A 14,523-nucleotide genomic window follows, 5' to 3' on the forward strand; every position below is an offset into this window, starting at 1 on the left:
GGACAGTAGGCTGAAGATTTACCCTAAAATTATGGAGTTGTGTTGTTTAGCATCAGTTTTCAATCACCAGGACTTCACAGTCAGGTCAGCAACGACAAAAACCTAGGCAGTTTAGACCTGTCAGTTCTCTAATAGCGATTATGTCTGTTTATTTGGAGGATTACACACATGCTTTAGGGTCAATTTTCATTAACATTTTACAGTTTTTTGGTGCATAGACTGGAGAGTCTATGCACCAAAAGAGTGCATTTGTTACCTACTCTGTTATATAACTTTATAACTTCAGACTTACTGTATTATATATTTGGATGCACAACTTAAAAAGTTGTGCCTCTAACAACTAAAAAGTGTAGTACTGTTAGACCAACTGCGGATATGTGTTCTATTGAGTACCACTCCAGCTTGTCATGTTGTTGGTTAAAAATGTGTTTTATCTTATGTTCAATAATCAAGTTGAGACTGCTAAATGGCTGCAGTTAATGGAATTTCTGCCAGCTCCAAAACTTTTTAGGGCAAAGGTGTCTTGTTTGAGTGTTAAATTTAATGCTTTTAATCCAGATTTGTCTCACTTCAATAGCTGCAGGTATTCAAATTCACAATGGATTGAGTGCAACCTACTAATGGCACAGTTTTAAACAGCTTTAGTGGGCACCTGAACCAGTTGCTCACTACTCTTGAAACATTGTAACTGGTGATGCAAACGCATGCACTGAACTGGATAGGTAGTAAAGTAATTGTAATTTAAAAGATGCCTTCAAACTTCATTCATTCAGTCATTTTCTAACCACTTTGTCTGCTGACGTGGGCCGCGGGGAGCTGCAGCCTATCCCAGCTGACTGAGGACGTGAGGCGGGGGAAACTCCGGGCGTGACACCAGTCCACCGCGTGGCCTTAAACTTCTACACAGTGAAGTCATCTTAAATTTTTACAACAATTTGAGAATGAATGCCTACAGAGACTGAGTTCAAGTTCCTTCACTGCTTCATACTACCTGATGAGGTTTGTGTAAAAGTGTGCTTGGAGCATCCAATAAAATGCAGTTGACATAAGGCTAGCATTTGCTCCCACAAATTTGAGTGGATTCACTGAATGGGCTGCAGCACTAGAAAATAAAGTTCATGTGATGTGGATACATCAACCACAATATAACATACTGGCTACATGGTCACACAGTGGGATTCTCTCAGCAAAAATTGGAAAGCAAAAAGTGCAAACATGATTTATCTTTATCATCTCCAGTAAAAGCAGGATTAATATCTCAGCAATCATGCTTCACTCACTCGTAGTTCTTCTCTGAAATTAAATTAGGTGGCTACTGAAGTGAGAGAAAGATAGTGGAGTGAGTATACGCAATGGACAGATTTAAAAATCAGCAGCTTTACCCCTCTGCTGGCTGCGGAAATGTGAGGAGCTAGAGTGGAATATGAGTGCAAAAAAAGTCTCTCTCAGCTTCCTTTTCAGCAGACTCGGATGCCCTTTTCCAAACACAGAAGCACCATCAGACACACATTAGGTGTGATTTGAATGTATTTACAGTACAGTACCTGCACTTGGTCATAATATAAACTATTATGGTGGATGAATGAATAATGCATTCACATCAAATATGACGAAAATACAAATCACAACTCACATTCTTCGTCCAGCTAGTATGAAACAATGTAATACTTTAAATACGTTTACTTTCCCCCAAAAATAAACAGAACCAGTTATGTAGTGATGGAGGTATAGGAACAAAAAAGCAGATTTTTTTTTTTTTCCCACAGAATAATTCTTTGAGGTCTGACAAACCACTCAGGAAACTTTCAGTATAATCCGAGACGTGTCAGCAGCCAGGAGCTGTCTTCACACATGGTACAGCTTGACTAAATACAGATCTTCAGTTATCTTATTCTGTGAATTTTCCATGGCAGGTGCTGTCAGAAAGCCATGGTGTTTCTATAAGTACAGAGCTTTGTGATATGTGAAAGTCTATCAGAAAGATAGAGAATAGCACATAGGGAATAAAGAGAAATACATTTTTCAACATGTCCTCTCTGCCTTTCTACATCAATCTTAAAGGGGCCTTATTATGAAAAACACATATTTTTCAGGTGTCTACATATACATAGTGGCTCTCCCCGAACCTATCAACTCTTACAATCTGTTTAACCAATGGGTCCTGTGGGGCGGCAGTGGCTCAGCGGATGTCTCGTAGACAGATCACCCCAGCCATCGGCGGATCGAATCCTGCTCCCGCCATGATGTCACCAGGAGTGTGAGCTGACAGTGGGAGGTGTCAGCTCACCTCCTAGCCACTGCCGAGGCGCCCTTGAGCAAGGCTCCGTCCCCCCTACAAGCTGCTCAAAATTGGGGCACGCTCCGAAGCCGCTGCCCGTCACTCTGCCTCCCTGATGTGTGTAGTTTAATGTGATTGTACTAACTGCATGCTTACAGGCCCCCTTGTGTGCTGTGTTCAGGGGGCCTGTATACTTGTCAACTAACCGAGTGACTTTGTAATTTCCCCTTGCGGGGATCAATATACTTCTTCTTCTTCCTGTATACACTGTAATGTCTACAAAAACGTCCAGGACGTTTAAAATCAGCGATTAAAATCACGATTAAAATCAGCGCCCATCGTGATGTCACAACAGGAGTGATTGATAGGAGTGCTAGACATAGCGCACTCATCCCCGGATAGGGGTGTGTTGATCCCCAAGGTGAAGTTCATGTTCAAGCTAAGGTAGCAGTGTGTGGTAACGTCCTGTCTGAGATCTACACACTGAAAGTTCCTCAGTTGTTGTTGAAGTTAGCTTCTGTTTGGGTCACTAGTTAGCTACTCTTTGGTCTGTGTATGCGTAGCCTGCATATGTGTGTTTGCACATGCGTGTCCTCGTAAGGTGTATCCTCACACACACACACACACACCCTCACACAAACACCATGTTTTTATATAATTTACAGCTGCTTATAAGCATGAGTGAATTCAGCTTGTATTTGGCTAACGAGTTAGCTACGCTTTGGTCTGCATGCGTGTCCTCTCTATCATAGAACACACACACATACACACATCACATGTTTTTATCTTATTTACAGTTCCTTATGAGTACAGTGAAATCGAGACACAGTCGATAAATGTCGGTGATGTTGGTATTGAGTGGGTCTCATCAGCGTGGGCTGCTGCAGAAAGGGGAACTAGTCGAATGTGGTTCTATATTGACACATACTGCCATTCGTCCTCCTCCTCACTGAGACGTAGCATTTGTGGATGGAGGTAATTTAAGAACAACGCCCAAAAACAAGACAAAACCTCCTTGTTTCTTCTTACTGCTCCGGTGCCACCCCTGTCAGAATGAACAGTCTGGAAGCCCTCAATGGAAACGTAGTGATCGTAACCACGTTTCACTGAAGCACATCAGAATGTTAGCCCCTCCATTTTGCTAGCCAGCAACCTCTCATTGTCTGTGATGATTGTCGGGAGGCATGGCTTTTATCATCTCCTTTCCATAAATATTACCTGATTTCTTTCCCATTAGCAACCACTGTGTTTTTCTCCACAAATCCTCTGCAATGTTTACTGGTCGCTTTCAGTACACAACGCATCCTGAGTTGTTACTTACAGCCGACTGAGAAAGTACGTCCATGATTACCGTAGAACAGTTTACATAATGAAAAATAGGAGAGAAAAACAAGAGAAAAACAAGAATGAAATAAGTGGTAACTTTACTAAAAATAAAAGCAACTGAATCCAGCAGTTTGCTCATGTGCATAAGTGTGCGTGCAAGGTCCCATGTGTCCGTACATGTGGTGCATGCACACCACATCAACGCGGGTGTGTAGCAGGCATCGACAGAGGGAGCTCAACAATTAATGGCCATCTCAGACAAACAGCCTGTTCTCAGTACAAATGATATGAGTGGTTTTTAAGACAGCTGACATTAAGGACTGGGGATCAGTTTGGGGCAATACATTTCATATACAGTGTAGTTGGACATCTGGCAGCAGTGTGAAATTAATTAAAAGGATCATAACATGGGACCTTTAATATCTAATCACATGTACTCTTTTAACCTTAAAAATGCTGCTGAAAATGAATTATTACTAGCCATTAGAACTCAGAAATATCCAAGGAAAGCAAAAGATCCTTGTGAACAATTGAAAAGATATGGGTAGAAGAGGAGGTCAAACCTGTTATTTGTGGAAAAATAGTTCAGTAAGACATAGTTTCCAAAGAATCTCTGTAGTTTTGTATGGCACGGAACATTCCACTGTTATTTATTTCTTGTGGCATTAACCTGCTCCCGCACAAACATTTCAGGGTCATTTCTGTAGACACCTGTGTCCAAACCGAAATGCACACAACAAAAACTGTGTGTATATGTGTGTGTGTGTGTGTGTGTGTGTGTGTGTGTGTGTGTGTGTGTGTGTTTGTGTGTGCACCTGGAATCTGGATGAAGAGAACTAACTGAAGAATTGTATTGTGGTTCTGTATTGAAAGTCTATATATTGTTAGAATTAAAACTGAAATCCATCCATCCATCCATCCATCCATCCATCCATCTTCTTATACACGAGATATTCTCCCATCTACTGTCCCTTATTTTTTTTGTGGGTGACGGACCTGCTGGAGAGGATCTTGGCTGGCTACGGGGTAGAGGTGGGGTACACCCCAGATTGTTCCCCACCAGCTGGTCATTGGGCCACAAAAAGACAAACAACCATGCAAGCACACACTCACACCTACAGACAATTTGTTGTGACCAATTCACCTAAGCTTAATGTTTTTGGAGGAGGGAGGAAGCCAGAGAACCCGCAGACACGCGGCAAACATACAAACTCTACACAAAAAGGAATGAGAACCTTCTTGCTGTGAGGCAAAAGTGCTACCAACTCTGCTGCCAAAGCAACACACATTTGTGATTAAAAAAAAAATCTAACTGGCCCCATTAATATAGAAATTGTAACTATAACAGTCAGTGGTGTTATGTCCTACAGCTGTGCTTCACTCTGATTTGGTTGTGCTCCTTGTGCAGCTTTTTGTTTGGTAACCTTTTGAAGTGACATTTCACTAATTTGTGATGAAAGGAAACTTAACCCTCACACACTTATTGCCTTTCAGGACCTTCTAACAGTAACTGAACAGCAACAACACAATCATTCCATAATTGACTGTGTCAACAAGGGTTTAATTTGATATAATAGACCCAACTTGAACCCATTAGCAACGCAAGCCCTGTGGTGATGGTCTTTACATGCTCAAGAACTTCTCCTTTAGCATGAAATAGCATCTCCTGCTGATGAAAAGTTTTTAAAAATGTGTCTTTTTCCTGAAGGGATCTTTTCTCCATATACTTTACTCTTTTCAATTTATCCCACATGAATCACACGGAATCTCCAAACAGTAAAAATATAAATAAAAATAAGTTTGACATTGAAAAATGAGCCGTACAGTGTCTTTCAACAAGATAATTGACAGATTAATCAAATGATGACAGTCTACCTGTTAATCGGATAGCTGATCAAAAATGAAAATTAAGTTCTCCAGCTGTTATGATGTGCAGCTAACCTTGACGTGACATATTAATTACAGTGTGGAAAATAATTGATAGCTGTCAGTAGTGTTTTTCACATGGAGAATGTGAGTTTTCACCAGAGAGCTAGACTTGCACTTCCCCTGCACTTATAAATAATCAATGATAGTTAATGGTATATATACCCAGAAGCAAAGAGTGGCTTACCTTGGGAGAGGACCCACTGATTGAGTTTGACGTGGTACAACACAGACCGGAGACTCCAGTGCTGAACAAGAGGGTAGCCAGACACCTCACTATAGTTCACCATACCTGCCACAAACAACAACAACCAAAACAGGGATGTTAAAGTCTGTAATATCTGTAATATCAATGCCATATTTACTCATAAAGCAGAGAAAATTGCAGGCTTGAGAGTGACATCAAAGGGTGTCCCTATATCTCATTTTTGTTTACACTACCTGAAGAATCAAGTGGAGTATTTGATAAATATGAATATTTCATTAGATGGTAAGAAAGAGAAGCACGCAGAGTTTGTGCTGATCAAAGGGATGGCAGATAGGCAGCCTGTAAAAAACACGCTTGAAATGGCATACATTTTTTTCTAATGTTAAATATAGTCAGGAAAATGTGATTTATTTTAAAGTGGCCGAAATCTTTAACAATAATGATGTCATGCTCTAATTGTTTCCCGTCTACAAAATATCTCTCCAACAATATTAACATATTTTTGAAAAAAAAGTAACACTTATCACAATGTAACATTTTAGACTGATTAAAAAACAGTTTATTGCCAGAAGAAGCAAATACCTATACGGACATATATAGTAACTTGCATCAATCATGTGGTTTATCTTGCTGATTACGTATGTACATGTATACAACTGTATTGTACATCAAAACACCACCATGCTTACAACCATAACATGGAAATGTTTTTTTCTGTCACACAAATAAACCTAAAGGCTGATAGATTTCATATTCAACAATATATACCCGAGGAAAACAATGCAATCTTACATTTTAGACTGATTTTATTCAGTCTTTGTTTTTTTTCTTCTTTAAATGCATTCTCTAATCGGTAAACCCAGTGGACTAAACTCCAAGGCTCATCAATACCTTATCAAACTGTTTGTCTCTTCAGAATCTTTATATGTGATATGTCCATTTAATACAGTCTGGTAGCAGACTTCTCATTGTCAGCCAGCACTGACTCCAGCATTTGTCAGTTAAGATGACTTTGTCAACGTAGTTATGGAGAATGGACCCCTGCCAGGCAGACGGTTAATAAACATAGCACAGATGAAGAGTCACTTCTTGTATCAGTGTCACATGGGTTTAACCGCTGCCCCATCAATTTAAGAGACTATCAGTAATATGCCCTGAGTGTGTTCATTCCAATGTGTTGTGTGTATTACAGGGGCCTGTACACACTAATATGCATGTGTGGGATTGACTAACAAAAACTAGAGTGTACAGTAGGTTCTTAATTTACCTTCGGGGATTATAACAGTGTATAAAACTAAAATAAAAAAATTAAAAATTAAATCAGGGTCATCAGCAAATACTTGACCTATTATTTAAACAGTCATCTTCCACATTAAGACAATAACATTATTTTTTTAAGACAACTCAGGAGAAAATTATTTTATTTGATTTTATCTCTGCCACAGATACCCAATCTTAGAGATGTAGAGAGAAGAGTGTCGTCAGCATACTGAACAAGCAAAGGTAGCAAAAAATAAAAGACAACAACAACTACCAATGGTTGGAGATTTCACACAACTTTCACAGTGGTCTCACTGTTTTTTTTTTGCTTTTATTCACTTCTAAGATCTTCATGGCTTAGCTAACTACATTTATTGTGGAAATAACAGTTTCACCTTTTTATCAACCACTTAGGTCACCCATCAGAACCTTCTGGCTATACAGCTATGACACAATAGCATGTGATCTCTTGAACAACACCCTCTCGTCAGACAAGTGCATTTTAAAAACAGCATTTTCTATATGATCAAGTGATTACTTTGAGTTTTGTATATTCCTAGCGTTGTGAATGTATTTAGAATCAGCTATTGGAGTTTCATACTACCTGTGTTGAGTTTTTCCTCAAAAATATATGTTACTTAATAACATTTTACACAAACTCTAGCCACTTTTGATACATTCTGGCTGTGTTCATTACTCATTTCTCAAAAGGGGGATTGTAACTTTGTATACAGATCCAATTTCATTCATTCAAAAATCCAATTATAATATAATTATCTGATAAGCATGTGGCAGATAAATGCAGAATGAATGTGAACTCAGGGAAATTTGTCATGGTCCCAGTTTGTTTTTCCTTCTGTGTCCTGTATCCTGAATTCAGTCCCACTCAATCCACTCACTCCAGTCACCTGTGTTGCTGCAGTCACCTTCTTCACATCTCCAATCAGGTTCCACTTACTTAAGCTCTGCTCAGTCCTGACTGCCAGTTGTCATTGACTCATCCTGCTCTTCAGCTTTCTTGGCCTAACATTTGATTTTGCTTGTTTCCCTGATTTTGACTGTTTTGCCGTTCTGTGCCTCATCTTCTGCCAACCTGTTGTAGGATTTTGATGATCAAAATTATGAATGTGGACTTCTCCCTGTGTGTACTGCAATTGGGTCCTAACCACACCCTTGACTCTACAATGTGGTGAAGACTGGACCCAGCAGAACCTTCCTTTTTCCAGCCTCTTACAGCTCAAGCAAACAGTATGCTCCAGGCGTGGGATCTGAATCACACCTGATTCAGCAGTCGACAGCCACCATGATGCAGCAGTCTGCTTCCACCACAGTTCCAGCTCTTTCTTTTCCAGCGCCAGTGTTACCTTCAAGCCACACATCAGTGCTAGGCCCTAAACCTTTACCTCTGAGCCCGAGAAAGTACCAAAATCTGTTTCTGAACCATCAAGAGTACAAAAACCTGTTCCTGAACACTCAAAAGTACCAAAACCGGTTACAGAACCTTTTCTGGAGCAAGAGGAAGGACCAGAACCTGAGGCTGCACCTGACCCCAGTCCTGAACCTGAATCTGCTCCTGAGTCTTTACCAGAGCCTGTATCTGTTCCGGAGTCTTTACCTGAACATGACCCCAAATCTGTTCCAGAACTTGAACCTGATGCCAGTTCCAACCTGAACCTGAGTCTTCTGTCATGGTCCCAGTTAGTTTTCCCTCCTGCCTTCTATATCCTCATTTATACGGTATATTTGGGTCCTAACCACACCCTTGACAAAAGTCTTTGTAAATTTAAATAAATTCTGATTTTGCATCAGAAACATGAATGTCAAAGACTGAATGTAAATGACTGAAGATTAGTTATTTTATTCTGGACTGACCTGAAGAATGAAGTGAATGTGTCAGATCTATTAAAGCAGTCCCCCCCCCCCCAGTTACTGATTAGTAGGCTGCTATACTTGACAGTGAGAAGGTTTTGCTCCAAAATGAATCTCAAATGAAGTTTGATTTATGTTTTTTTGCAAAAACAGAAACTGAAAATCAAGCAATCTGCATGTGGATCTTCTGGTCTTAATATTAGTTTAGAAAAAGCCATAAACATTTTTTCCACGCTTTTCAAAGTTCCATTTAATGTCTGGTATATCATCTGTATTGATTTTTGCATTACGTACCAGTTCTCCATTTCGCTCAAATAAATAACTTCCATTTCCTCCGCTTGAAGACATCACCCATGCATGTTGATATCTCACATTAATGCAACCACGGTCTAATCAGACACCATTCATTCATCATTTTCCACTGATAAATGTCCTGTTTTTTCCTCCAAGGGAACAAGTACTCAGTAACAGATAAAACACAGTATATGGATATGCAACTGGACTCATGGGGTAGCATTCATCATGCTCTAAATGGGACCAAATCTAGCTGAGAAGGTTACGTTGAAGGCCCAATCAGTTTCATTTTTTATATATCATTTGTTTTTAGTGGACATAATATGGAATGCACTGCTTTTTTGTAAAAATATTGCAAAATATCAATGGGTTAATGTAATATTTAGAAATATTAAAATGAAATAACTGGAACAGCTACTATGTTAATCTAATGAAAACATATTGAGTGAATCAGTTGACACTGGTTTCAATTGGTGACAGGTACCCCTTCAATATTGCAAATGAATGCAGGATTGAAACAAGCCAATTCAGAGACAATGCTTAGGACTGAGACACATTTCATGGAACCAAAGACACGGAAAAATAGAACAAAACAGGGAAAGAGGAAGCGAAAAGATATGAACTGTACTTGTATTTATGTCAGAATCAGCAAAATGAAGAGAAAGGCAGAAAAACTGGATGAGAGAGAGAGAGAGAGAGAGAGGGAGAGAGAGAGAGAGAGAGAGAGAGAGAGAGAGAGACAGAGACAGAGAGAGACAGAGACAGAGAGAGAGAGAGAGACAGAGAGACAGAGAGACAGAGAGAGAGAAATAACAAAAGCAAAGCAAAGTCTGTTTTACAGTGCTTAAAATATAGTTCTGCAAGATTCAGTTGAAAGGCTCACATGAATTGCTTGAATGGATTTTTAATTGTACCACTATCTCGACACAGGTTTAGGTAAACCAAGAAACAAAAACCTTTCTATTGTGCAAGAAATTCTAGCAATTAGTTGACATAAAGATGATTTTTATATGTAGCATGTCTCCAGATTTACTGTGAAACAGTAACAACAGTCTTGTTCTCTTTACTTCCTTTATCCTTTTACATGAGCTTGTTTTTGAAATTTTAATATTTGCTCATCCCTCTGTTAGGGAGGATTTTCTGGAACTGAAATACTGGTCCCTGTTGTTACAGAAATACTCAGTTATGTTCTCATAACACATAATCTACAATCTTTACTTATGCAATATGCAATATTGTGGAGCTCAACTCCCTTTCCTTTTTACTTTAAAGAGAGCGCTTTCCATAGAGCAGTGGAGAGCTGGAGAGAAAGGATGTGAGGCTTTAATGATGCTCATTCCTGTGTCTCATCATTCTGATAAGTCAAGATTCTAAATCAAGAGTCAAAATTAAGTTGTGACTTTTACATGCATGTTTTTATTTTTCCTTCTCCCTTTCACTCACATTTTGAATGGCTTCTGCACTGGCCTAAAAATCCCTGTTGTCTTATGAATCAATCGAAATGGTGTTATGGTATATATATTTTACTTACGTGTTGTTTTATATCCTCTATGTAATTATTATGACTTATGAACAATTCAGGTAATGAACAACCTCTCCGATCCAATTGTGTTCGTAGGTTGAGACCTGTGTGTGTGTGTGTGTGTGTGTACACACACACACACACACTATATATATATATATATATATATATATATATATATATATATATATATATATATATATATATATATATATATATATATACAGTACACGACTTTTTTCTTCCACACCCTGTGTATGACCTTTGGTCTGTCTGTTGGATTACGGTTTTGCCTGCCTCCTTTGTACCGTCCTGCTTCTGATCATCTGGTTTTGACCCCCTGGAATTGACTACGAGTTTAGATAGCCCCCTGGTAGTGTAATCTCTCTGCTTTCCTGAATTTGAAAACAGACTGAACACAGGGTTTTGATTTTGTGACACTTTGACTCTTGTGCCTGGTTTCTTTGGAAACGGTAACACTGCATGATTAGGTACTTGATTTTATAAACACGTGGCCATGGAAGTGACCAGAACACTTGATTTCTTTAATTTAAATGGGTTAGCAAATACTTTTGGCAATAAAGAGTCTAATACAGACAGTAACTGCATAGTTGGATCACCTCTTTAAAGCATAAACACATGAAGACACAAATTAGACATGACATATGAGAAGTGCTGGGTGGTATACAAGGCCAGTAACAGTTCCTTAACAACAGTGTTGTGAAAACGCAATATTTGGCAAGGGTCCAATACAAACTATGAACTTGATGAATAAGCCTCTAAATGTGATGTTCCTGCATTGTCCTCACCTTCAGCTACATCCATTTATCCCCTCTTATGGGAAATGGCTCCCCGGAACGACAGATATATTCCCCGTCAGAGAGAGGGCGAGAGCACAGCCTATCCAGATCCCCAGCCCCCGCCTCACCCTCCCCAAGTGAAAATGAATAACAAGCCCAAAACGTATACAGTAGCGCTGAGTATTCTTCTTTTTGCTGAAAGGCCTTGTCTCCCTTTTAGCCCTGGGGTGCTCTGCTCTCATTGTCTAACAGAATGATTAATCTGACTGAACTTCACTTTGCAAACATCCCAAGTTCACAGGCACTCTCCATGCAGTCGGTGCCAGAATCCTTCAGAGAAGCAGCTTTGTCAGGGCTGCACTGTGTACTTCAGCTGATATCTTTTGTTCAAATACAAGGAACAAAAATGTCTTTCATAATAAAACCTCACTCTTAAACATTGCAAACATACATTGAATCCATTTTGTTTTTGTTTAAAGAGTATAAAAAAACAATACTTATACCTTATTTTGACCTACCTGTTAAAACATAATGCCATGCATTAGCTTGGTAGAACTTGGCTGGGCTGTATACTGTAAATATTTCAATCCTTTGACAAATAACTACTTCGTATAACCTGTGTCATTACAGTTGATTCCTGTTCCAATAGTATTGTTATGTTTATACTTTCCTCGGGACAAACACATTATTTTGGAAGGCTACTCTATAGAGAGCAAGAAAAAATCTGAACGTTTACTATTAACTCTGAATGATTAAAACATAATTATGTATACTACACATCTATAACATCCATATAATACAACCTTGTATTTTGTTATTTGTGTCTTTATTGTACATTTTTAAACATCACCATTGACAATTTGCTCTAATGGCTTTTAAAAAAAATGTTTTCCACTGCTTTGTTGTTTTGGCAGCATGTTAAAAAAATTCAATGTATGTAAGTTATCACTTACATTTATGATCTATTTGATAAAAAGGGAGCTAATCTACAAGGTGACGTTCTTGATGTAACGGTTAATATACATTTGTTACCTCGCAGATGGTCATGAGCTTTGGCAATGACCAAATAATAAGGCCAGAGACACAAGCGGTTGCTCAGTCATTCGGCAGGATGTAAAAGTAAAACGCCTCTACATTGAAAATATTTGGCAGAGGTGGTTCAGCTATGTGGTTACAACACCCCCAGATTCCTACCTGGGAACAACTCCCTGGGGGGGCTGGAGACATTGGGTGGGAGAGAGGGAGGTTTGGTCTTCTCTGTTGAGAATGCTGTCCATGCAAACCCAACTGGGATGAGCAGCAGTAAATGAAATAAATCAACGAAAGATTGGGGAAATAAATAGGGATGGAAGATTGCTAAAATGTCCACTAATAAGTAGTACTAGCGGGAACCCGTGGAATTTCCACGATAAAACAGTAATATCAGAATATGTGTTTGAATGGGATAAATACAAATACAGTAATATAGTCACAGTGACATGCCACGGTCCTAAGTTGTGTGTTCGATTATTTCCTGTCTTGTTTTGTACTAGAGTCCTTGTTTCATGTCTTCTGCTTTCTTTTACTTGTGCTGACATTTCCCTCTGTCTGATTATTACCACTCACCAACAAAGATGCGGAACTTGGAACATAAGATAATTCAATATAGTTTCATAAAAGACGCAATAGTTGTACATGTAAAACAAATATTATGGAGGCATCAATAATGACAGAACTGGATTGTAAATTACACTACCTTCAGTGCTAGAATTTTATGAATGTTAAATATCATATGATTAAATTCCAAATGAAAAATGGCAAATAATTTAAGAAAATTTGCTTGCAATCTGCCAAAACTTATTAATCTTACCCTGTGTATAACTGCTGGTTAAGTTGCTCATTAAAAACTGATGAAACTGATTTAATTCAGATGGACATCTGTTTATGTTTCTGTGCACTCTAGCTTGAGAGAAACGATGTTTCCTTTACAGTGTGTGCAAAAAAGAAAAGAAAAGAGGAACGAAAATGTTGTCAGTTTGCATTTGATGCATTGAATGGAATTCACAATACTAATGATGTTGATTAACTGCATAATGGGGGAGGGTGTAATATGGCTAAGTGTGACTAATGGAAATATCAAATGTTAAAAGTCTGAAGGACAAAGAATTTCATGTAGTACAAATTACCTACAAATGAATGGTAAAAACCTTTCAATTCTTCAGTGACTTGCCTATACATATTCTTCAAACTTCGGCTTGGGGTGCATAGCAATTATTCATAAATCAAAGTAAAATTGAATCAATATTCCAGGTATGTGAAAGAGGGTGTGAAATGGTCCTTGGGGATGTAAAGTCTCCAGTCCTCATATGATACCTTCAATGAAAAACACAGTTCAATTCCCAAGTTTTGGCTATGTGATTTATTTTGGCTTGTCCGTCTGGTTTTTCACTGTCAGAATAGAGAGATGAAAAAGCCAGGTGAGCTGCATGAAGGTATGACTTTTTCAGTCATTCTCTTCATGCACACCCATTTTCTAATTTTCCAGCAGCTTGTCACACAGAATGACTTTCTTGTATGATTGTCCTCAGGGTCCCAAGGTGTGAGTCGTCTGCACACAATGTCATAAAACTCTTACACTGGTCGTCCCCAACCTACGAACACAAATGGTTCTGACAGGTTGTCCGCAAGCTCAAATTTGCACAAGTCGTTATTTATTACATTTCAATCAACCAATAGTTAACATCAGATAGCAAAACATTCACAGTTCAGCAGTCAACAAAACGTTTAATACTTCCAGGTAGAAACCTAATCCAGCCAACTTTTGTTCCTGCATTATTTAACTCTTACAATGGAACAACCTTGTCAATGATTTAAAAAAAGAAAGAAATAACGAGCAGGAATTACAGAGTTTTCTTACAGGTAGTTTATAGTCTTTATAGTCGGCACTAACTTTCAACCTGACCCAAAATATTGCCAGTCTGGATGTTTGAAAATGTCCCCATGCACATAAATACATTGTGCGTCCGATCCCTGCTCAAAAATTTACGGAGATATGGAAAAT

The 14,523-nt window shown here is 38.7% G+C and overlaps 1 protein-coding gene across 1 annotated transcript in view; it reads right to left on the reverse strand.

Moving 5' to 3' along the window:
• The window catches only part of astn1 (astrotactin 1), a 277,794-nt gene that overhangs the window by 109,643 nt on the left and 153,628 nt on the right, over window positions 1–14,523 (reverse strand). Inside the window, exon 16 of the mRNA XM_068339866.1 lies at window positions 5,718–5,822. Within this exon, the coding sequence (XP_068195967.1) occupies window positions 5,718–5,822 (105 nt within the window). The remainder of the gene's footprint in view (window positions 1–5,717; window positions 5,823–14,523) is intronic.

Source organism: Antennarius striatus, chromosome 18 (assembly GCF_040054535.1).
Source record: "Antennarius striatus isolate MH-2024 chromosome 18, ASM4005453v1, whole genome shotgun sequence".
Lineage (NCBI taxonomy): Eukaryota > Metazoa > Chordata > Actinopteri > Lophiiformes > Antennariidae > Antennarius > Antennarius striatus.